The 23,934-nt window shown below is 36.3% G+C and overlaps 2 protein-coding genes and 1 long non-coding RNA gene across 3 annotated transcripts; all 3 read right to left on the bottom strand.

Moving 5' to 3' along the window:
* Positions 1 to 152: 152 nt before the first annotated feature.
* On the bottom strand, positions 153 to 20,176 carry LOC135799460 (uncharacterized). Its single transcript, XR_010550008.1, has 3 exons — positions 20,004 to 20,176; positions 19,851 to 19,894; positions 153 to 176 (listed from the first exon to the last, which is right to left on the bottom strand). It is a non-coding gene; the product is annotated as an uncharacterized lncRNA (long non-coding RNA).
* Positions 4,015 to 5,978, bottom strand: LOC135799677 (uncharacterized). The gene is made up of 4 exons (XM_065312871.1): positions 4,965 to 5,978; positions 4,563 to 4,811; positions 4,324 to 4,507; positions 4,015 to 4,265 (listed from the first exon to the last, which is right to left on the bottom strand). The coding sequence occupies exons 1-4, from the start codon at positions 5,976 to 5,978 to the stop codon at positions 4,015 to 4,017; spliced, it is 1,698 nt and encodes a 565-aa protein (XP_065168943.1).
* Positions 11,964 to 13,584, bottom strand: LOC135799676 (uncharacterized). The gene is made up of 4 exons (XM_065312870.1): positions 12,766 to 13,584; positions 12,465 to 12,713; positions 12,216 to 12,399; positions 11,964 to 12,148 (listed from the first exon to the last, which is right to left on the bottom strand). The coding sequence occupies exons 1-4, from the start codon at positions 13,582 to 13,584 to the stop codon at positions 11,994 to 11,996; spliced, it is 1,407 nt and encodes a 468-aa protein (XP_065168942.1). The 3' UTR covers positions 11,964 to 11,993.
* Positions 20,177 to 23,934: the final 3,758 nt, after the last annotated feature.

Raw genomic sequence — 23,934 nt, 5'->3', positions numbered from 1 at the left:
GACCATTAGTCATTTATTCACAAAGATATGGCACGTCTTCATCCATTTTATGTTCAACTGGACATCTTCGTAGACTGGTTTGAAAGCAACCTCTGCCATCCAAATCCCGTCCCCGAATTGTTCACACACATCGAGGGGATCCATCATAGGAGAGTCGATTGAATGTCAAACCATAACTGTAACAAGAAATAACTTCAGAATTTCGTATTATGATCTTTTGATGGCGTTCTTGAAGTTGTTCCAGCAGTTTTAAAAGTAATGGCATTTGGTATAATTTTTATCGACGATTTTCGTTAATTAATAACATATCTCCTAAACTAAAAGAGATAGCAACTACCAAATTACTGATTATGAAAGATTGGATAATTCTCTATCTGACAAAAATATAAAATAATTATGTTTCTAAGAGTAAAAGGTCAAAAAACGCAACTGAAAGTGATTAAAATTGCAATTTTTCATTTTTTGACGATTACGGTGCCCTGAACACAAGTCACTTCTACCGCTACCCTCATGCGGTGCTTTGAACACGAGTCACTTTTACCGCTTCTCTTGTACGGTGCCTTGAATACGAGTCACTTCTACCGCTACCCTCATACGGTGCCTTGAACACGAGTCGCTTCTATCGACCCCCTTGTACGGTATTCCGAATGAGACTCAACTATACAATAGCAATTAATTGCAGTATAACTAAATAAACAAGGAAAAATCAACGTTCTTGACATATTCGAGTCAATAAAGGATAATAGTTCATATATTTTAAACTAAAAGCGATAGCGACCAACGGATTGAAAGTTCTGAAATATTGGAAAATCTTGCATTAAATAAGAACTTAAAATAATTTAAGCCAAAAACGTGACTTAAAGTGCAAATTTTCTTTTTTTGTCCTTCTTTTTAATTGCGAATATCTCCTTATTGTGTCCGTCTGTCCCGGTCGTCTAATTTTTGTCACAGGTAGGCATGGCCGACGAAAACCAGTGCGGGCCCCGGGGAAAATTCGCGGGCCCCGGCAATCGTTAATGTTTGGCTATTTTTTTTTTTTTGGTGTTTGCAATATAAGAGCGATTAGACGGGCCCCGGCGAATTTGCCTCACTTGACCCCCCTCTCATCGGCCCTGGCAATAACTATTTGTATGTCATCCTCGTCGACAATAAAATTTCAACACTGAAAATATTCACAATTTACCTGTTTGCATTTAGTAAGTTAGACAACTAAAACAAAAACTACCTAACTGATCAATTTTTGTGTTCAATCAAAACATGAATTTTGAATATTACTCTCGAATATATTTTCAATTACCAATTATTGCCGGTGGTGATAAAATAAATAGATTTGTTATCAAACGATAACAATATGCAAATAATAATTATTAACAATATTAAATATTGATTCGGGCTTAACAAGTAGCATGGTATTTTATCGGCTTTATTGTAGACGCACAATCCACATAAATCCTCATCCGAATCTGTGTGTATGTTTGCATTGTGCGTGCCCGGAAACCGCCATTCACACCGATTGTTCAACTCATCGTTGTGATTGCACCAAATTGCATTATATTGCTGTTGGAGAGCAGTTGCAATAAATTGCGACGCCCTAAAAAGCAAAGATATCGAAATTGGATTTGACAATTTATTCCATTAGTTAATTAATTTACCGCGCCGGCATCGTAACTTCATTGTTATCAGTAATCAATGCCAGCGACAAAACCCCAACAAATGCCATAAAATTGCGAATCAATTAATAAAATATAATCGAATCGCATGCAGCGAGCAAGAGCATGATTATTTTCAAAGTGGGCTTTAATTCGTAATATTTAATATTTACATAATTACGCTGACGTTATATTAAATTACATGTATGTAGATTATTTTTTCGATTATGAAATAATTTCAGTCACGTGCTGCAATTGATCGAATGGAACACGCCAGAAAAGTGAGTGTGTTGCTTTTATTTTTCGTTTGGAGCAAGTGTTTTGATAAATTGCTTAATTTTTGATAAGCTATCAAGAAATGCATTAATATAAAAGCAAATGAATATGCACAGCGTGAAAAAATCTATAGTCGCGGCAGCATTACTTGAATTAAGTTAAAATAATAAAAATTTTATCATAATTTTTATTTTAAATTTAAATTTAATTTTTAAATTTTAAATAGTTTTTCGTAATTTATTTCTTAAAACTATGAAAGTAGCATTTTTTTTAAAAGCTAACGAAACTATAACAAGAAATATTTTTTGCATCTTAGTACCGTTTCCCTTTCATGTCGATATTGAATATGCATATGCTGAAAACGGAGATTGCATATTTGGAAAATCATACATGTAAATTGTGAATACCGGGCGCATAGAGCAGACGGTCTGTGATTTATGTACATTCGGTTTGTTTATTTCGGCGCACGTTTCTGATATGATTGAAGCGAAAAGCGCGGCCGGTGCGCGCACGTCTGCCGAACGTATACACATCTTCAATTCTGATGAGAGGTTTTTCTGTCTCTGTTATTTTCGGAGGTTGGCTGCGTTTGCGACCGTCTTAAGATATTGATATTCACCGTGTACAACGCGTGCGTTTCTATCAAGGGAGCACCAGGCAATCGTAAACCAAACCTTGAGAGGCTGGCAGGAATTCGAAAAATTCCCCAAAATTCACGAAACTCCGCACAAGACATAACAACGGAAAGTGCTACACAAAAACTCCTACCTGACATAAAAATAAACATTAGACACTGAGATATATTCAATTTAAAATAGTATTAAATGTTTTCTGTGGAAATTTTGTTTTGAACTTAAAAATATTAGAATTTCCTTTGAAAAATGTTGACACTCTGTGTATTAGATTAGATTGAAGTGCACTGGGGTAGATGGGTCGGTGGGTAGCTGGGTGGAGTGTAGAGCAATAGGCTAATACGTGACGACCGAGGTGAAACTGCTCAATCCCAGAATCCCCGGCTGCATTAAAATAAGCGGTGTGAGTGCGCGCGTCCTTGTCGTGCGGGAACACTGAACGGGAATTCGGGCAACCTGAGGCCACCCCAAAAACCACCCCAAGCCGCTCTGGTCGCCTGGCGGCGCGTGAATAGGAATGAGAATTAGGTAGTGGCGGAGGCGCCGGGTGGAGGCGCCGGGCGGGAGCGCCATTGCTCATCGCGTTATGGCACTGCACGTTCGCACACAACCTGATTATTTGATAGCTTCATAGGTACATGAAGAACGTTCAGATACAAACACACATTTGTCAGGTAACATGACGCAGGTATTTCTCTATCACATAAACTCAGTTTAATTTTTCTTTTTCTCTGCTTGTTTGTTCATTTTCACTGTGAGCTAATAGAGCTTACTTTATTTTAAGACCCAACAACAACTCCTTGGCATTTAGCGCACTCAGATTGAAGCTGTGATTCAGACTGCGAATGCCTACTTGCACCCTCCGTAAATGTTACGTTGCGAAAGAAAAAAGTTTCCGACAATAGGAATATAAAACAAGAATAAAAAGAAAAGGCAAAAAAGAAATTATCATTGAAAGAGCGCATCCTGGAGAATAACAAGAACAATAAAGACAAACAGAAATTTAAAGAAAGTTTTTTCGGAGGTGATACCAGCCGAAGTGTTAAGTATTTTTGAATGGGTTCAACCTCGAGTTCAGGTTTTATGAAAATTGTTTATGCGAATGTAAAATTCACGAAAAACAGTAAATGTACGCGGGATTATTTAGGTCGTAACACATTTTCAAAGTAGAAAGGAAACAAATAGAACAATGGCGATGGCGGTTTGCATCTGAGATTCAAACAAGATTTCCAAAGTGCATTCAAATCGATTTGCAACGCTTTTACGGTTACTGCAACTTTCACTAACAATGCACTCTCTTTCAATACATCGTAAGTTTGTAAATTTAAACCATTTTGCGTTTATAAACACATTTTTAGTATTTTCTCACAAATAAAATATAAATTTTCTACAAAAAAGTGTTGTAAAAGATAAATCTCTCTTATATAATCACAGTATTTTAAAAGTTTAAACGAAAACTACGAATTAATTTGAATTTTTTGCATTTTTTCGCTACAAACCAATCCGTCGAGGTTTATATTATTGTTTGGGATGGTGCACTCGTTGTTGTTGTTGACGAGTGTCTGACTGAGCTTGTCCATCACGTCCAGATACTTGAACACGTTGTCGACGAGTTCCTGCACGTTGTCGACTTCCGGAATCAGTGCTTCGTCGGCGATCAGACCAATTCGCAATCGATTGTCATATGTGAACATAGAAATGCCAATTCCTTCCAAACAAAAAACCCTATAAATCATCTAATTATTAAAAAAAAACATAAAAAATACCTATTTTTTTAATGTTAGGAATCCAAAAGTATAAATCATTAATATGTCCGCCATGAAACATTTCCAAACGTCCATGTCCCGGTAAATTACTCGCAGAGATTGTGGAATCGAAATAACTCATAATAAATTTCACCAGTGGCAACGGCATTATGTAAGCGAAATATTTCATAAAGAATATTGTGAGCTAAAATGTTAATTTTTATTTAAATAATATTTATGAGTGGATATTATTTACTCACAGCAATATCAAGACTCTGTGATAAACTGATAATCTCTCTTTTAACACGATCAACTAAATCAAGTAGGTTTGCCTCCACAGAACCGTTGGAAATCAATGGAAGTTTCAAGAAAGCAACAACAAACTTATTCGACAAATCCAGCGCTTCTACTTTTCCATCAACGATCGTGACCATGTCCTCAAACTTGGGAATAAAAGGCAACAGGACTATGCCGTTGACGATGTAATCGGGCACATTATCTGGATCGTGCTGAAAATAATTCAAAAGCGTTACCATTTTAAAAGCTCGCCTAACCTGCTTGGGTGAAGTGTGTCAGGTGGTGGTTTGGTGATATTTTCCTCTTGTTTCGGCGCGTGTTGCTAGTAAATGTGTACCATAAAGATAAATATATGCGGCACGTACTTTCTGATAGTATTCGCTGAAGCTGGCCGCGAGCGCCGCAAATAGGACATTGTTGAAGCTGACGCCATCAAAGCGGCTTTTAATATTTTTCACCGCGCGCACGTAATCTCTGCCCATATCGCGACTCCATACCAAATTCTTCCTGCCCGTGAGCGTTTTACCGTGCAGTAAATTCGCATCGGGTTTGCCGAAGAGTGGATGGTAAAACTTGCTAGTCATTACTTTACGTAACAATTTGCCTAATTGCATTGTGCCCTTCTTTGGCGTTGTGCTGGCTTCTTCCGCATTTGCATCCGCTTCATTTGCTGCGTCTTCCGGGCGTGCGGCGTCATTGCCCTGATCGTTCTTTTTAATTTTAAACATCTTGCGGAAATCCTCTTCGGTTTTCTTGAGAAAAGCGGCCGGATCGCGACCGAGACCTGTGATGCAGAAGTTCATCAGCGCGATTCCATCACCGAGGCTGTGATGCATCTTCATTATAATCGGATATTCGAACCTTCCGTTTTGCGCGAAGCGGATCGGCTTGGTGCCGACGAGAAACTCGAGCATCTTATCGTCTTGCGGACCGATCGGTTGATTGCTGCACGCGCTCAGCATGCGTCTGACGTCTTCTTCATCCTCGTACGGTGGCATTTTCTGCACCAGCCCGTCGTAGGGATCCATTTCGATGTAGTAATTGTATCCGAGTAGGTGGCGGCGGCGCATTGCCGCCTTACGACATGAACGACGCAGTTCCGGTTGGTGGATCTGCCGTACGAAGGCGTCATACACGTCGCCATTTTTCTCCTCGTCAAAATCGAACGTCCCCAGAATAGTTATTTGCCCTCGTGACGTCTCGTGCACTTCCCACACCGTGTCATATCCGTCCATTAATCCGTAAAAGTCTTCGCCGTGCTTTAACTTGAGATAAAAATGCAGCAGCCCGCGGAAGACCAGGAAGAAGCAAGCCAATACCGGAAATGTGATCGCGATCGTCACCAGAAGAACGTACTTAAAATATTTTATCACCTCCATGATGAGAAAGCACTTAAAGTAGGACTTTGGGTCACAATTGTTGCATTTTTGTGCGTTTTAAGTGATTTAAAAGTGCAAAATGCAAAACGCGACCGAAACAACCGAAGAATCACATCGAAATGGCGACACGCTTAGATTCACAAAAATAAAGTAAAAGTGTATCTATCACGTAACGCCGAAAAGATTTGTGTAATCGTTTGCATGCACGCACAAACGTTGCCACAGCGAATAAAAAACCGGCTTGATAGTAACACAACACGATCAAAGTTCTTCGCGTGTACCAAAAGTTTACTATTTCGACTTGCGTAACTAGACGCTGGTCTATTAGACCACTCTCGGCGAGATGAAAGTGCAGATTATCCAAATGAATTTATGAACAGAGCGCCCGAAAACGGTTGACACAACGATCGAAGCAATTAATCCTGCATTCGCAGAGGCACCTCTTCGTCAGTTGATAAAGGACGACTGCGGAGGCCAGAAGCACAAGAACAAGAAGACAAAATATGCGAGTTCCACAATGGATTTCGCCCGGGCTGTCCGTCCGTCCGTTCGTCCGTCCGGAATTGTGTGAATTGCAAATGAGTTGACCACAATGCAAGCGTCGTGCTTATGCGGATCGTGTCCGGGATCTTCAACAACTGCTAATGCGACAGCAAAGTTTCACAATTGCATCGCATTCGACGTGGAAATACAGACGACTGGCCGGGATAGTTTTGGGTTGTCGTGTGATTCAATTATTTATATTTACAAAATTTACCCAGTGTCCTAATCAAACCTTTTTGATAATTTGCATTGCTAAAAAATATCAGCGACGTGCTCAATTACATAAAATTCAATTTGAATAATTTGTATATGCGTAGTTTTTATTTTTTCACTGTTGCGTTTTTAATGTCGTTTGTTTTAATTACAAACCGCTGGACAAATATTGAAACGGGAAATCTGCGTGGAAATTTTGCGCCGCTGCGCGTTGCCCGCACTGGTGTTTGGGAAATTTTGCTTTTGCGTTTATTACATCACGTCTGCAATCAGTCAGCCGCGAACATCAGCTCCCAAACGCGCTTCAGATGGTGTTGCCGTGCGAAACAAGAACAACGCCGAGAAATTTCAATCATGCATCGTCAACTAATCCCAGCCACCCGAAATGTATTTTCACTAGTTTGCAAACAACTATGTGTGCGTATACAAATTTGGAAACAAAAATTGAAAATACCTGGCGAATTCATTTCCAAACTGTCACTATTTCAACCTAAAAAAATATTTTTTATTTTTGTTGCCAAAAAGTCAATTTTCTGTTCGACCGGATAGAAAATATCCTAAAAATTATCTAATACTTATTAAAAGTTTAATTTTATCACTTATATAAACAAAATATAACAAATCTTTAAATTAAAATAGAAAGTTTTAATTTCTACGTCTTAAAATCACTTCAAACGTCTTTATAATTAAATAAAGTATTAAGTTTACAGATATAAATTACAAAAAGCACTCTTATTTTTATTACGTTAACCTGCAGTTGTATAATATTAAAGGCCTTGACACCGAAATGTTCTTTTTTCACTTCTTTCTCTCTTTTATTCGGGTCTGCGTGCTGTTGGACTACGGTACTAATGTTGTTAGTTCTTAAAAACAGTTGACTACCGCATTATGCAACATTTCGGCGATCAGCGTTCTGTTCGACTTCAAATTTCACCATCTATCGATCGTTACTAGATTCGTGAGTATAAAAAAATAGTAAACAGCAGATCGTTGACTCTCAAGAGCGTTATATAATAATTATGGTGTATAAAAATCATATTAAATATTAAATTAATGTTATTTAGAAGATAATTATGGATGCAATTTATTTATAAAGCAAAATTGTGATGACAGGCAATTAATAAAAAATGTTATATTTTGTAATAGGCCATATTACATATTAAGAATAAAAAATATTGAAAATTTGTAGGTTATGTTGTCTATTAAGCTGTTTTACGCGGTTTTCCACACTCTGATGCGGAAAACATTGTTTTCTGAGGCAAATTTCATAAATATAACAATAATTAACCAACAATATCAATTTGCAATTTAATATTGACCAAAATAAGAATTTATTACATCAGGAATGATTATTAAGCTACTAATCATGTTCCAGTAATTAATTAATAACAAAAACAAACACACTATTATTCAATATCCACCAAAACAAACAGTATTCTTCTAAATCGATGTAATTTGCTTGGAGTTCAATCTAATTACGATCGTCCGTTTTATTTGATGGAAGCTTTGTGTGCATTTTATGTCGTGATACCTACATACGCAACAATATTATGGTCGTTATCGCAACACGATTGCAACTATGTTTGTGTATAATCAGCACCCACCTCGCCTGTGTGCTGACGATGCACTTTAACCGCTATCGAAATAGACACATTATTATTATAGCGCTACATTGCATTAAAACCGCGCAATCAAACACAGCAATAATATTGAATATAATTTAACCGCTGCGTTTTAGTATACATCTTGTATGTGGAGATCGGTTACACTCGTAATTTTGAAATGATTGCGTTTAATTTGAAATTGTAGCTCGCGCTGGAATTTCGTTGTGCTGATAGTAGTGCATGCGTTACGTGGGTGCACCTACTCGTAAGCCGTACGTTTGCAAAGTGTGCAGTTGCGAATTTCGCGTGCAAATATTTCGCTAATTTTTCGACGTATTTGCGTTAATTACCATTTGATGCACAGTAATCGCGGCGCGCACGTTTTCAAGCGGATCACTGCAAACACTCATCAAATTATTATTCTCTAATGCTATAGCGGTGATTAACGTATCCGAGTTTGCAATTTACTGTCGCACAATTGGTTCATTTAAATGATTTCGGTCAGGTACATAAACAAATCTCTAAATCTCGGCAAACCTCATGATTTGCACTTCATTTACTCTATAAAATTTTGCTATAGTTTGAGTTGACATACATGTACCGAACAAAAGTATTATATTTAAGTTTTTTAGTGGCTAAACAGAAGTTTTAGTCACGAGATTGATTAAGAGCTCTGCCCCGTGACTAAAATTCGAAACAAAAGTACTTTATTCACGGTCTGTGGCCGTCCGTGTATAAAATATCACCTTTTGTGCCTTAAAACCAAAGAAAAACTGGTGCTTTAAAGGTGGTAGTAGAAAAAAATCAATTTTAATTATTTGTGTAACCATAATACTAAAGAGTGCAAGCAAAATTTAATTTTGTAATTAACGCAAAAGTTTTAAAACACAATCTCATCCCAACCTGGATTCATTTCGGCCATTTTCTGCAACGTAATAGCACCGTAATATAACAATGATAATGAGGACTTTATTGGAACATTACTCCCGCATGCGGCCGAGCAAAAATTCACCTAATGGCCTGAAGGACCGAAGCAAATTGCAAGGAAGCGGTGCAGAAGAAACATATAACGTTAAAAAATGAATTTAATGACTCGTTATGGCACGAAATGATCTTACTAATCACTAAAAACTTCCCTGCCTTGCCGAAATAATTACTCCTACGAGTTGAGGGGCGTCGGCAGCGCAGGGAGTTTGAACACTGCGCCTCGTTACGCTACGTGCGAGTCGTCATAAAGAGACGAAAAGAAGGGCGGCACCGAGACTCAAACGAGTTGCGGAAGCAACGCACGAGAAAGATGAAGAAGTTATAAACTCGTAAAATTCATTATGGCTTTGATATGGACATGACGGAATGTACAGTTTAGGTTTAGAAATCTATACAATGTGTACACAAAATAAACAGAATAAAATTTGTAGTAAAATACTACATTTGAGGTTAAATTCAACTTCAAGTAGGTACGTAGAATATTCATAAATTTAAATAGGTTATGTGAGTATACATTTATATAATATATGAGTTGTTATAATTTTATGAATCTGGAAGTATATTAGAAAACTGCCAAGAGTTGGATGTTGAAGGATTTCATTACAAATTTCGGTGATAAAACAAACATAAAGTTGCTAAGTATAAAGGACGAGAGCGCGTTTTGGGTTCGTCCGTTCTGCGACGCCATTTTGTTTCAGTTTGTTCATGCGGTCATAAAAGTATAAACGTGTCGCATAAATTTTCAAGCAATACATATTCAAATTGCATTTTAGGTGTAAATACTAGTTAATTTTATTATTAATTATATTAAATGCCTTAAGTGCAAAAAATTACTGCCAAATATAATAAAGCGTATAATGTAAACCATAAATTATCAATAAATATCTTTAATAATGTTGTAGTTATTGTTTTACGCATAGAATGAAACATAATTAACGCAATTATCTGATTGCATCGTGTCATTAGTTTGTTTCCCAACATACAAACCGCTGTTGCGTTGATGTGTGTTGTGTGTGTGTTGTGTTGCCAGCGTAGCGACGCACTTTGGTCAGGTGACCGACATTCGCAATCCCACGAAATGTGTTGTATAATTGTGATGTCGCTTACAGCTATTTATTGCCGTACGTTGTAGTAAAACATCAAAAATACACAATACCCTAATTTAAATATTTAATATTGTTTGTTTTGCGAATGGGTATATTACATTTTTGCATTAATTTCTGTAAATAAAACTTGTAGCCAATTTTAATGACGTAAATGATTTTCGTGGCAATCAAGTAAATTATTACTCAAATTGCATGTGTCAACCCTAACGGTAGACGCCATTCACCCACATTCCGAATTTCCCGCTCTGCGTCCTTGAATGTGTTTCTGTATAATCGTTTCGTGGATGATGTTTGAGTGGTGTTTGCCATTGCGGGAGCCGACACATTAGCCGTCCGACCTAGGACCCATCGAGCCAACAAATCCACCAACGTCAACCAACTGCCATCTTTGCATGCGCAAACCGGCAACATCGAACCGACCGGATACCAACCACAATCTCAAATCTAGATGCTGTACATGAACGGATGTACAGCTGGTTGTTGCTGTGACTATGTTGTGGTTAGATGTTGCCCGGAAGCACTGTATGCTACAAGCAGTTACGTCAATGACAGTGACGGTGTGACATGCAGTCCCACTGAGTAGCAAACCACGAGAAGAGCGAAAGTCAAAGTGCAAATAAACGCAAAAAGACAGCAAAAAAAGCACACAGCGAGTTTTTGATGGATTTCCTTCCAATGACAGCGAAAGTTTTTCTTTTCTCTTCGCATCCGCCCGGAGTGCGAGTCGATATTTGTTTTGTGCCTACGGTTCCTTCTAAGTTTCTTGGGTTATGAGTTCAGTCTGGTAGGTGATTGGCGGTTGGCCCGGTTGCGCAACGTCACCTTTATTGAATGTTCGTTTAATACCTCTTCGAAGCGTCGAATTTCGCTCCAGATCGATGTCATCCTTGTTGCGAAGTTTTACGGCCGTCGTCAGCATGCGACATTTGTTTTACGTGTCATGTTTTTCGCACTGAAAAACACGCCGGAGTCCAAAAAATCTATGTTTTTAAGATTTCCTTAGGAAAACTTTGTCTAAACTTTTGTATCTTGTACAAGAACAAAGTGATATTTAAAATTGAGGTTAATCTAATTCTAACATAATGCAGAATTTACACTTTTTGTTTGTTTCGTTTTTTTTTGTGGGTTCGGTAAGCGAAGCCTCATTATCGTTTTATTTCGTTGATGGGATTTGGAAACGAGACCTAATTCTCGACGGGATTCGACAAATATACGCGATCGAATGCGAACGCGCGCGACTACAAGTTGGAAATTGATAATGCAATCCCGCGAGTATCGCCCGGAATAGCAGCCGAAGAATGGTCCAATCTATGGTCTGGGGGCCTCCGCAGTGTTTGTTCGTATTTAATCCCAACGTTGGATTCGACTTGGAAAGCCCTGAAGTAATTTCTAAAATTCATAATGTCAGAAAAAACTCCATCCGGTCAAAAACGCCACAAAACTGAACGAAAAATGATTTTAAACTCCGCGCTATTTTATATATTTTTAACTTTTGCATCAGAATTCATTTTGCGCATTCATTAAAACCCAGAAAAACGGAAAAACCAATTAAATTGTTTATTTTACAGTTCATCTAACGCATGGTGCATTCGGTCGATATGATGAACGATGCGATCTAAAAACCGCTGTGTTTGGTCTAGGTCAGAAATGATGACTTTGTCCACAATTAATCCCATTTCAAGACGACCTTGCGATGAAAAAATTGATATGCCAATTCCTGAAAATAAATATTGATTTGAAAAAGTAATTTCGCCTTTAACTTTCAACGCGGTGAAATCGCTAACCGATATCGATGGAATTCGGAATCCAGAAATACAAATCCTCAATATAGCCGCCATGCCACAATTGTCCCCTGGCAAAACCGGGCAAATTTGAAATCCCAAAGGTCGTGTTGAAGCCTCTCATTAATAATTTCACGCACGGCACGGGTAACAGTTTGGCAATTACACGATTGCAGAGAATTAAAACCTTCAATAACAAATATTTATAATTAAACATTTTGATATTTATATAATATTTATATTATATTATACTTCAACATCCAATGATTTTTTTAACTTGTCAATTTCCTCATTGATTTCGTTTATTTTTTCAATCGCTGATAATTTTCCAGGTTTTACTCTCATGGGAAGTTTCAATGCACACACTACGTATTTATTTGTCATGTCAATATCGCAAATATTTCCGGATGAATTAATTTGTACCATTTCATTGAATGCCGGTATTTGTGGTAGGGTGACTAGTGCTGATGTGATGGTTTCCGGCACGTGGTTCGGTGAGACCTAAATTATCACTAGGTAATTAATGTGTTTCGATGATAAATTCACCTCTTACCAAGTGAAAATATTCGTTAATAGTCGTTGCAATCGCTGCTAAAATAACCGAATTAAAAGTGGCATTCGGTAAGACGTTTTTAATGTCTTTAACCTTTTGGACATACTCGGAATGCTTATCATTGTTCCATACGAGATTCTTCTGACCGCTCAAAGATCTGCCGTGTAAAATGTGACTGTCATACCGTCTCAGAATCGGAGGCGCGTAGCGTTCTTTCCGCAACAATGCGTACAACAATTTTAAGTATTTGAACACGTTACAGTGTGTAGCTCGTCTTTTCTGAGGCTTTCGCATGTCGGTCATTGTACCAGTACGGTATGTATCCGAAAGGAATTCGGTTGGATTCTTCATCAGTTGCTTGATAAAAAGGCAATTCAACGAAACGCCATCGCCCAAAGAATGATGCGTTCGCACTATAACCGGATACATTCTTTTTGAAGTATTTGTTGACCATTTTATCGGTTTTGTTCCGATTAATAACTGCATCATTGCATTGTCAGCACAATCACCAAGCGGTTCACAACTGCTGCCATATTCACACAATAACTTCTTTAAATCGTCTATGGTATCATACGAACGCATTTTTTTGACTAATTTTTGTGTGTAATCTAGGAAAAAGTAATAATATCCCATGAAATATCCACGTCTGCAGAATAATTTCGGACATGTTTGTTTTAAATCCTTTGAATAATCAACTTGTTGTTGAAATGCTGTCAAAATATCTCCGTTTTTGTCTTCATCGTAAGTGTGAATAAACATTGTGATGATTTGTCCTAGTGATTTTTCTTGTATGGCCCATATCGTCTCGTCACCGTCCATCATTCCATAAAAATTTCCACCGTGTTTTATTTTTAACAATATATAAACCACACTTTTGAAAATTAAACAAAATACACTTGGAATTGTCAAAAATAACGCTAATAAACTCAAAAGAAATGAATTTTCAATCACATTTTTAATTGTTTTTGCAACACTTGGTTTATATTTCATTTTTGGTCATTTACTAAAGCGATAGTTTAGTATTTAATTAATTTTGAACCACATCACTTCATTTTAATGAGTACTATTCACTTAGCCTACTAATGATGACTAAATGAATTGTTTTGTGTAATAGCGCAACGATTATTTAACGTTGTTTATGTTTACACGCGCGATTATTGATTGTAATGCAAATTTTCAAAACAATACGTAATTTCGTAAACATACAGTCTGTTTATTAAACTTTTAGTGAACGGATGAAATGTTTGGTTAAAAATATTTGATTTTGTTGTGTGGGTTGCCTGCATTCTGACCGACCGAAGGAGTAGTACTCACATATATCTCCGTTATGTGTTTGATTGATTAAACTCCTTATCTGTTACGAGCAGGACGTTATCCTTTCGTCTGGGCGCAGCCTTTATAAGCTTGAAGAAGCACATCGTTCGAAACGCATAAAACGTATGTGCGCGGATGATTGAACGAACCATAATAATGAAATATGGAATGGACCGGCGATACTCGTACCTCTCACACAGTGGATACGTAATAAGGCAACACGTCAGGACATCATACGTCTTTGTACATTTTTCCTGTCAGGATGGAATACTCGTATCTAGCACACCGGCCATTTTTTACCGTTTTCATCATCATGATCTAATCATATGTTGATTTCACAATATTTTCAAATTTTGTTATTTATCTGATTTAAACAAATAGGCAATTAATATTAATGTTTGTTTTGCAGCAGGATGGAAAATATTTTTAAGTTGTTGGAGATTGGTCATTCAATTTTGATGGAGTTGCCAACTCAAACAAATTTCTTTCCTCGCATGAAGCATTAGACGCTTGGGCCATCATCACCGTCGTCACAAGCGTTAATTAAAGTTTGCCAAAGTGACAATTTTCGCAGCTTCTGAGCGCGGTTTCGTTTTCTGATGTACGCGATGGAAAAACTCGACGTGCCGGAAGCGCACGCCGAGCGCCCGGCGGTCGGAACCTTTCCAGAAAAGCAAACTAACTGAATATTCAATCGTTCCGACTCTCGAGTCTTATGAATATTTATCACATTGAGGAGGGAACCACATTACATCGCTTAGAATGCTTAGTTTTCTAACGCTTCTCACGCTTTGCACGCAGCAGGGAAATAAGTTAAAGTTAAGAAAGCTTGAGATTCGCAATTTCGTATTTTTTTGCTTAAAAAAGCTATTTTTAGGTTAAATAAAGTTTATACATACCAAGACAATTTTATTTTAAATAAAATTTTATCGACATTCGATAAAAATTTAAATTGAAATTATTGAGCGCTCGTGTTGAAATCTAGAAAATATTCCAGTTTATTTCGACGTCTCTTTCAACTTGTGGAATTTACAGCAATAATCTTCAATCGCTCCCGGCATCATTTTGTACACATTTACCTGTTGGAGGTTTCAATATCAATTTCTCTGAAATGCCTAATATCCATCTGCATCTATTACTTTCCGGGCCCGCGAGCTTTGTGCTAGAGTTTTATTGTATTTGTACGTTTCGTACGTTTGCCACCGGTACACGGTAAAAGCCTCGAGACACACTTTAAATTTCTGCACCTTTGAAGCTCTTTGTGGAGCAGAGTCGGGCAACAAACATATCAACCTAACGGCGGCTTCGATATGCGCCGCGCGGAATATGAATGCGCATTATGCGCGTGTACCTATGTGCAATAATAAAATTTGCGCTTTGCGCCGAATTTCGTGGGTACGCGTGCGTTGCGGCAGGAATATAACTGGCGCACCTCGTCGGCCCTATGTCGATATTTCGTTTGCAGTAGTGGTTATTCTCAATATCGAGGGCAACGCGGGATTGTGGTGCAATTGCGTGCAGTTTGCACACATATTGCAAATCCGAACGTGCGAGGGAAAGAGGAAAATAAATCGAAAATCGTATGACGTATGTGCGCATGCATCCGTGCATAATTTCTATCGATACGTGGTACGAATTTCAATGAGGTATAAAATTGACAACTTTTTTTCCACTGCGAATTTAATCCCTGAAATATAAATCTGTTTATTTCAAAAATAAACTTTGTCGAAATATTTAACAGTTAATTATTTAATGGTATAACTTGTTTAGTTTTTGTGTGATGCGTACCTGGAATAATTTCAGAGAGATTTTCCAAAGACTTTGGCATCACGAGACTGTAACTCAGCCGTCTCCTTCGCACACACAAGACGATTGCATGATTAATAGCATCTCAAACTTAAATATTTCAAGTATAACAATACGGCTTCGGTAATAAATCCTCTTGAGGCGTTTTACCTCGCCGACAAACGCGGCAAAGAAACTCATTTCCATTCTTCGCTTGGTCTCATTCAAATTTTTTTCTTCTCTCTACCCGCTCTACCCTTTTCAACAATATACAATTTTACATAATATTGTATTTCATAAAAATATGCGTTTCATAAAAATAACGCTGCGAATAAGATTTCACAACTGAAGTGAGTTTCTAAGCTTGTTTCGGTTTTTTTGCTACATTTCTTGTATTTTTTGGTGTAGGTATGTGAAGAAGAAATCGCGAAACAAACAGAACGCGAAGCGTGTACCTAATTAATTTGGCGGCGTTGTCGGAACATTTGCGTTTTTTGTTTTCTTATTTGTGCGTCGTGTTTTTATTATTTCGAATGGGATTTTGAGGCTCGTGGGGTACGTGCAAAAATGTGTGGCACATGAAATGCGTGACGCGGGGTTTAAATTACGATTAATTCCACCCACTTAAGTGTTCGCATTAAAAGCTCGTTAAAAATTGTTTGCGTCGACGTGTTGGACATTTTTCTTAAAGCCTTTTTTAAGTGATATGGATAACAATGGTAGGAAACGTTTTTTTCTACACCACAACTTCGGTTTTATGCGAGTTGTCAACAAAGTTTTAAAAAATTTAATTTCCAATCAAACAAAACTAGAAAAAACAAGAAATCAGTAAAATTACATAAATATTTCATAAAAATTAATATTTATTGTTAAAAAATAAAGTGAAAACAGTGTAATAAAATATGGATACGTTTTATGCATGAAAATATAATTTTTTTAGTTTACTGCCGCACATACGAATAAAACAGTACATTGTAGAGCAGTAATTTCGAAAATGCAAACTACATTGTAAACGCAGTTAAGTTTTACGACTTTCTATTGACTAGCAACGCCGCCGAACGCGATGATAGAGTATCACGTAGTTATCATGCGATAGCGTTTTAATTGTTAGTGTAAAAATGATGGCTGGTTCAGTTTTGTCACTTCCATTCGCCCGCGACGGAATTGCGATTAGTGAGATTAGCAGCGGCGTATCGTAAAGTTCGTTCATTGCGGAGCGCAGCAACGCGTCGCGTGCGTCGTGAAAATGCTAAATTGCCGCCGCCGCACGTTTCATTTCCCAGGATAAATATTTAACGTTCGCATTCTGTGACAATGTCGCTGGCGCAGTCATTATGGGCGCGCCGAAGAATTATTTCGAGCGTGTCAAAGTTTACTTCAACGGATTCCGCGCCGCTAAAATATGAATGGCGGCTTAAACAATGATGTTCGAAATGTCACAGAGCTGACCAATTTCCTCGCTGCTTTGTGTCACGCAAATCCCAAATTTGAAATCATTCTTATTATTTTTTTCCTGCTTCCGTTGCGATTAAAATGCAATAAATGAATCAATTTTATAACCGCGCGTCTTTTAATAATACCAAAACATTTTTCTTGAAAATAATGAAGCGTCTTAATGACGCTTTAAAATCGGAGTGTGTAGTAAGAAGCGGAAATCAACAAAAATCAAGCGGAGCTTTTCTAAAGTCCGTGAGGACCGCGCCGGTCGCGCGGTAGAGACGAATGACGGGATGAAAAAGATGCGCTGCGAAATTTTCCTGACACTTGACCGATGAACGAGATTATTCTTCGCGAAATGGAATCTGCCGAGCGTCTTGAAGTTTATACGTATCTGCTATTCCGTATTTTACCGTTCGTTCATTCTCTCGTCCACGGGTTGTTTATTTCGTTAGGCGTTATTAACATTACGACGTTTGCAAAATGAATACGCTTAATTATTATTATTGTTTGAGAAAAGCGTTAGTTGCATAAGATATTCCGGGGCTTTCTTCACCGGGAATATCATTTTATAGCGCGTTATTAAATGCAAAACATTTGATCATAAACTGAGGTTGTTAATAAGATAAATGAAATTAAACGCATTAAATTTTCTTTTTAATGGCGGAAACGGTAAATAAATCGTTTTGTAGGTTATGTATGTCAATAGTAAAGTATTTGCCTTGGTCAAATAATACACAACTCAATCATTTTTTTGTGCCTCCAGTGTTTATTATGCGTCACAAAAGAGTAAATGTTTATAGAGATGAGATGTTGAAAAAATCCAAGCCCTCTCGAAAAAGCGACACTCTTGGAACACGTATAAAGCGACCGCGCGGGCGGCCATGCTGAAATATGGAGCCATAAAGACGTGCCATTAGATAATTCTATATCCGGGCCGGACGTGAGCTACATGATCGTTCGTCGGTTCCAATTCGCCAGCTCGCCAGCTGTACTTTTTTTCACTATCATACCGCCCGCACACCGGGTCATACGAAACCTGGCGGGACTAACGCACTACACAACTGTCGCCGCCGCCGAACACACCCATCGTGCGGCAGTATTTTATACGCGAAATAAGAGAATCCTCATATCTAGCCTGATGGAGTATTGAGTAAATGACAAAAACGACGAACGCGGAAATGAGGAGCATAAGGAATGCGCCGCCAACAGAACGGAAAATGGCCCAAATAAAAAATAAATGTGAAAAAAAAAAGATACGAAATGAGAGTAGGTACAGTCGAAAAGGGAAAAAGTTAAGACGCCAAGTGCTACGCACAGTTGGAGAATGTGGTGATAAAAAAATGAGAAATAAAAAATTCAGGGAAATAATCGTTTGGAAAATTACTTCTGTAACTTTGCTAATTTAAGTATATATATTTTCAGTAGGTCATTGTGCGTATATGATGATTTAAAATATGAAAACATTTATTTTGTAATATTTTTTTGTTTAAATTGGAATTTGAGGCTTTTTGTTCAAATACTCGTAGCATTGCCATTAGCAAACAGTATTACAAAAGTAATTATTCATAAAATTTAATAGAATTCTTTGAATTTGCCACAAATAATATGGTAGGTTTAAAAAACACTCAAAAAACTTGTAACATTCATTTTTACGTGATAATCTCCTTAATTTTAATGCATTTTACTCGAGTTTGCAAAAAGTTTTACGAAAACTTTCATATTTAAACAGGATACTATTCAGTTTGAATTTACACTAAACCTAATGAAAACTTCTCCACAATTCCATTTTATTCCCCCGCATTCTATTACGTTTTCCACTTACGTCTTTTTCACGACAACGCTTCTTCAGTTTGAATTCGCTTCGTGAATACTTTAAACTATCATAAACTATATGCAGGGAATTTTCTCGGCCTCGTTACACTGAGTCCGAAGGCAGTGTACAAAAGCTCAAATAATAAAAAAATCGCAGAAAGAAACTTGCTCCAATGCGGTGCAAAAAAATAAAATGCCAAGAATAAGAAAAAAAACACAAAACTTGGAGTTTCGGTAACCTGGGGCGGTTTGAATATTCGCAGAAAGTTTCCAGCAGAAATAAAAGTTTCTTCTTGCTTTCCTGCTTCTGCAATTCATGCACGCAATTAAATCATTTCGTCTTGTTAGAGCAAGTTGTTCACGTTGATGGTGGTTTTATATTTAGATTGTGTTGTATAAAAGGCGTATTATAATTATTTAAATTATGCGAGGCATACAATTTAATGGAATGCACAAAGTTTGGATCTGACCTTGAAGTTTTCATTTTTTCACTAATTCATGTTTAAATTATAAAAAGTTGAATTTTAAATTACATTACGAGAATTTTACGAAAATTCCTGTTATAATCATCAATGAAACAAAAATATTTCAATGATTTAAACACGGACAACTAAGGCCGTAACTAAACCTCTTAACGGCCCAGCAGGTAGTACTCGTACGTGACAAATACAAAACTTCGTCATAAACAGCAAATGTAAATTTGACCGAAAAATATAATTGAATTATAAACTTGCCAGTGTACACCTTATCGGACTGCCAGGCACAAAAAGTGCTGTAACTAAACGAAAACAAATTAAAACAAAAATATTTCATACAATTGAATTATGTTATAATTAACAATAAGCACAAAATAAACAATCTGTGCTGTTAAGTTAAAAAATACTTACACGAGCCTGGTGGATTTTTCTTAATGCTGAGAATCAACGTGGGGACGATATATATCCGATTTAGTAACCGACACCAAACACAATGTCGAGTGAAGAATGTTATCAAATCCACTATCACGTGACTTGTAATTTACATAACAAACGCTATCAAAAACCGGCACTTCCGAACATTAAACAAAATACAAAGTACAAATATACGACTAGTATAGTCGATTGATCTGCGAATATAACACAAATTTAGAATATTGAAATCCGATTACACGATATAAGTATCTCAAAACACGACTGGATCAACCAGTAACCGGCACAAAACTGGCTGCAATCCACCGATAGTGCATGCCAAAACTGCGTAAACAACGACGGGACAGTATATGATAAGAAAGCAAGAGGTGCGCAAAGACGACCTTGTGCGCGAAATTGCAATAGGCACATTACCTGTGATCTGAACTAAACAAGACTTTGCTGCATGCAGCAAGTTGATGCGGCGCTAGGAGACAGCGCGCGAGATACATGCGTTAAAAATGTTGTTTACACCGAATCGCAGATAACAACATTGCATACAAAACTGTTCTCGTGCCCTCGTTTGTCGATAAATATAAAAATAAGCCGAATAACTCGATTTTATGATTTTTAGTGCAATAATTAATGTTTCCAAGTGTTTCTACTTATGTATGCTGTACTTATTGTCAATTAACATGTAGAGCGTCTCTTAAACTATAACATGGCCTTTGAAACACACAAAATGTGTATTACGAGTAGTTTACGAGCTACAGACTGATATCTAAACTAACTTTTCAAAATTTGAAATTATTGTCGATTTGTAAGCCATTTTTAAAACTCTTTAAGAAGGTTGAAAAGGACAGGAAGATGCATAGCTATTAAGGAACTCTTAAGTATTATATGAGCATAAGATGTATGTATAAGATGTAAGAAATATGGTCTGTTTTCCAGGCAAAGTGATATTTTCTTTTATGATCAACTGTTACACAAAATTAACACGTAAATAAATAATAATAAATCATATATTTGACTTATACTTAAATCTACCCCATTTTTATCCCAGTTTTCTTTAGGTTATTTTGTGAATCATTGCTCTAATTAGCTCTAATTAAAGAAATTTTAAAATATGATTTTGGATTCTGATAGACAATTAAATTCTGCATCGATTATTTAAGTAAAAAGTCTAACATTAACTGTTTAGGCCTTATTTGCAATTTAAGGAAAAATTATGTCGAATACAGTTTTCAATAAAATTACAAATAGGGCTTAAATGGTTAGTGTTAGCAAAAAATGTTACTGAAATAAACGATGTAAAATTAAATTGTCTATCAGAATCCGAAAACGGAATTTCAAAATTCCAACTTTTAATTTTCGACATAAAAAAGAGAAATCTTTTGCCTTTTTTATAACAAAATCTGTTCTTTAAATTTTTTTTTGTGCCATTTTGATGATTTTTCAATAAGAATGCTATCTTGTAAAAAATTTTTCAAGAATCAAGAATATAACACTCTTTTTTTCTAGGCCTTTTAGATGTCGAGATAATCAGATAATAAATTTCGCATTTTTATATTCAAAATTAAAAGTTGGAATTTTTGAATTCTGTTTATGGATTCTGATAGACAATTTAAATCTACATTGATTATTTAAGTAACTTTTTTTGATAACATTAACCGTTTACACCCCATTTGTAATTTTAATGAAACATGTAGTCATGTCGTCGGTATGGTCTAATTTACAAGATTTAAATGGTAATTATCTCGACAACTAAAACGGCTAGAAAAAAAAGAACTTCATATTCTTGATCCTTGAAAAATTCTCAACAAGATGGCATATTTATTGAAAAATGATAAAAATGGCACAAAAAATTTTTAAAGAAAAGATTTTGTAATAAAAAAGGCAAAAGATTTCTCTTTTTTATGTTAAAAACTAAAAGTTGGAATTTCTAAATTCTGTTTTCGGATTCTGATAGACAATTTAATTCTACATGGATTATTTCTATAACTTCTTTTACTAACACTCATTGTTTAGGCCCTATTTGCAATTTTATTGAAAATTGCATTTGACATAAAGAAGAGAAATCTTTTGACTTTTTTATGACGAAATCTTTTATTTCAACAAATGCCACTTTTGAAATAAGTGGAATTTTTGAATTCTGATTTCGGATTCAAATAGATAACTTAATTTTATATCGATTATCAATGCATGATTTTTTCTATCATTGACCGATTAGGCCCTATTTACATTTTTAATAAAAAAATAAGAATAAAGCCAAAATTGTTAAAGTTAGGAAAAATGTTAAATAAATATTCGATAGAGAATCCTTTAGGTATTCAAAATCTGAAACCCGTTTTATACTAGCTCTTTTAGTTTCCGAGATAATTACAATTGAAAATTTTAATATATTTCCACCCGAAATAATTTTTCGAAATAAGTGCGACCCTGTTTTGAGAGCAAAAATATTTTATGAAAATAGTGCGGCCCTGTTCTTTGGCCAAAAATAAATTTAAGAGTAAGGTTAGAGTCTGTTTTCATCATTAATCATTCAAAAGAAAAGTTAATACAAATTTACTTGTTTTCATTTTAGTTGTTTTTAGTGTTTTCTACTAAAAAGGCCTCAAAATTTAAGAAAATAACCATTTTCAGGGCATTTTTATTATTATAGCTCCCGACACTAATAAATTGATTCCTGTAATTGACAAAAAAGGTAACATTTTAAATATTAAATCAGTCAAATGTTGTCAATTATAATATAAAATATATTAACACCCGAACAAATAAATCAACACTTCAAGTAACAACAATTAATTATCCTTATACGTAAAAACAATGCCTACATTTTACAAATCTAAATAAGCAACTACTCATGAAAATTTGTTTTTCAATTCGGAGGGGACCATTAGTCATTTATTCACAGAGATGTGGCACGTCTTCATCCATTTCATGTTCAACTGGACATTTTCGTAGACAGGTTTGGAAGCACCCTCCGCCATCCAGATCCCCGTTCCCGGATTATTCACATACATCGAGAGTGGATCCATCATAGGAGTCAGCCGATTGAATGTCAAACCATAACTGTAACAAAAAATGTTTGAAATTCGTATTCTCTTGATGGCAGGTGCTTGATAATTTTTATCGACGATTTTCGATAATTAATATCTCTTAAACTAAAAGCGATGGCAACCGACGAATCGCTGATTATGAAAGATTGGATAATTCTCTATCAGATAAAAATATAAAATAATTATATTTCCAAGTGTACAAGATCAAAAAACGCCACTAAAAGTACTAAAAAGTGACATTTTTAAATTTTTGCCTATTTTATTCAATCGCGAATATCTCGTAAACTAAAAGAGATAATTAGGATTGCATCGCAGCGTCTTAATCTACAGACTATTCTCTATAAGATAGGATAGTTAAAACGGAAATCTGAGAGATGAAATTTTAATTATGCTTGCTAATTTTTATCGGCGATATTTGATAGCGAATATCTTGCAAACTAAAAGTGATAGCAACCACAAAATTACATATTATGGAAGGTTGGAAAATTCTCTATTAAATGGAAAATTAAGATAATTTAATTCAATGGGGCAAAACGTCTAAAAACGCAACTGAAACTGCTTAAAATTGCAATATTTCAATTTTCGACATTACGGTTGCCCTGAACACGAGTCACTTCTACCGTTATCCTAGTACGGTGCCTTGAACACGAGTCATTTCTACCGCTACCCTCATACGCTGCTGTGAACGCGAGTCACTTCTTCCGCTGCCCTAGTACGGTGCCCTGTACACGAGTCACTTCTACCGCTACCCTCATACGGTGCCCTGAACACAAGTCACTTTTACCGACACCCTCGTTCGGTGCCCAGAACACGAGTCATCTACCGAGTCTTCACTGAAATATCAAATTTTATCTAAAACTCCACGGAAACAC

This window comes from Atheta coriaria, unplaced genomic scaffold (assembly GCF_025399875.1).
Source record: "Atheta coriaria isolate IRGN ID8LTWV9N9 unplaced genomic scaffold, Caltech_Dcor_3.1 hic_scaffold_9_pilon, whole genome shotgun sequence".
Lineage (NCBI taxonomy): Eukaryota > Metazoa > Arthropoda > Insecta > Coleoptera > Staphylinidae > Dalotia > Dalotia coriaria.
This window is presented reverse-complemented; position numbering and strand designations above follow the sequence as displayed.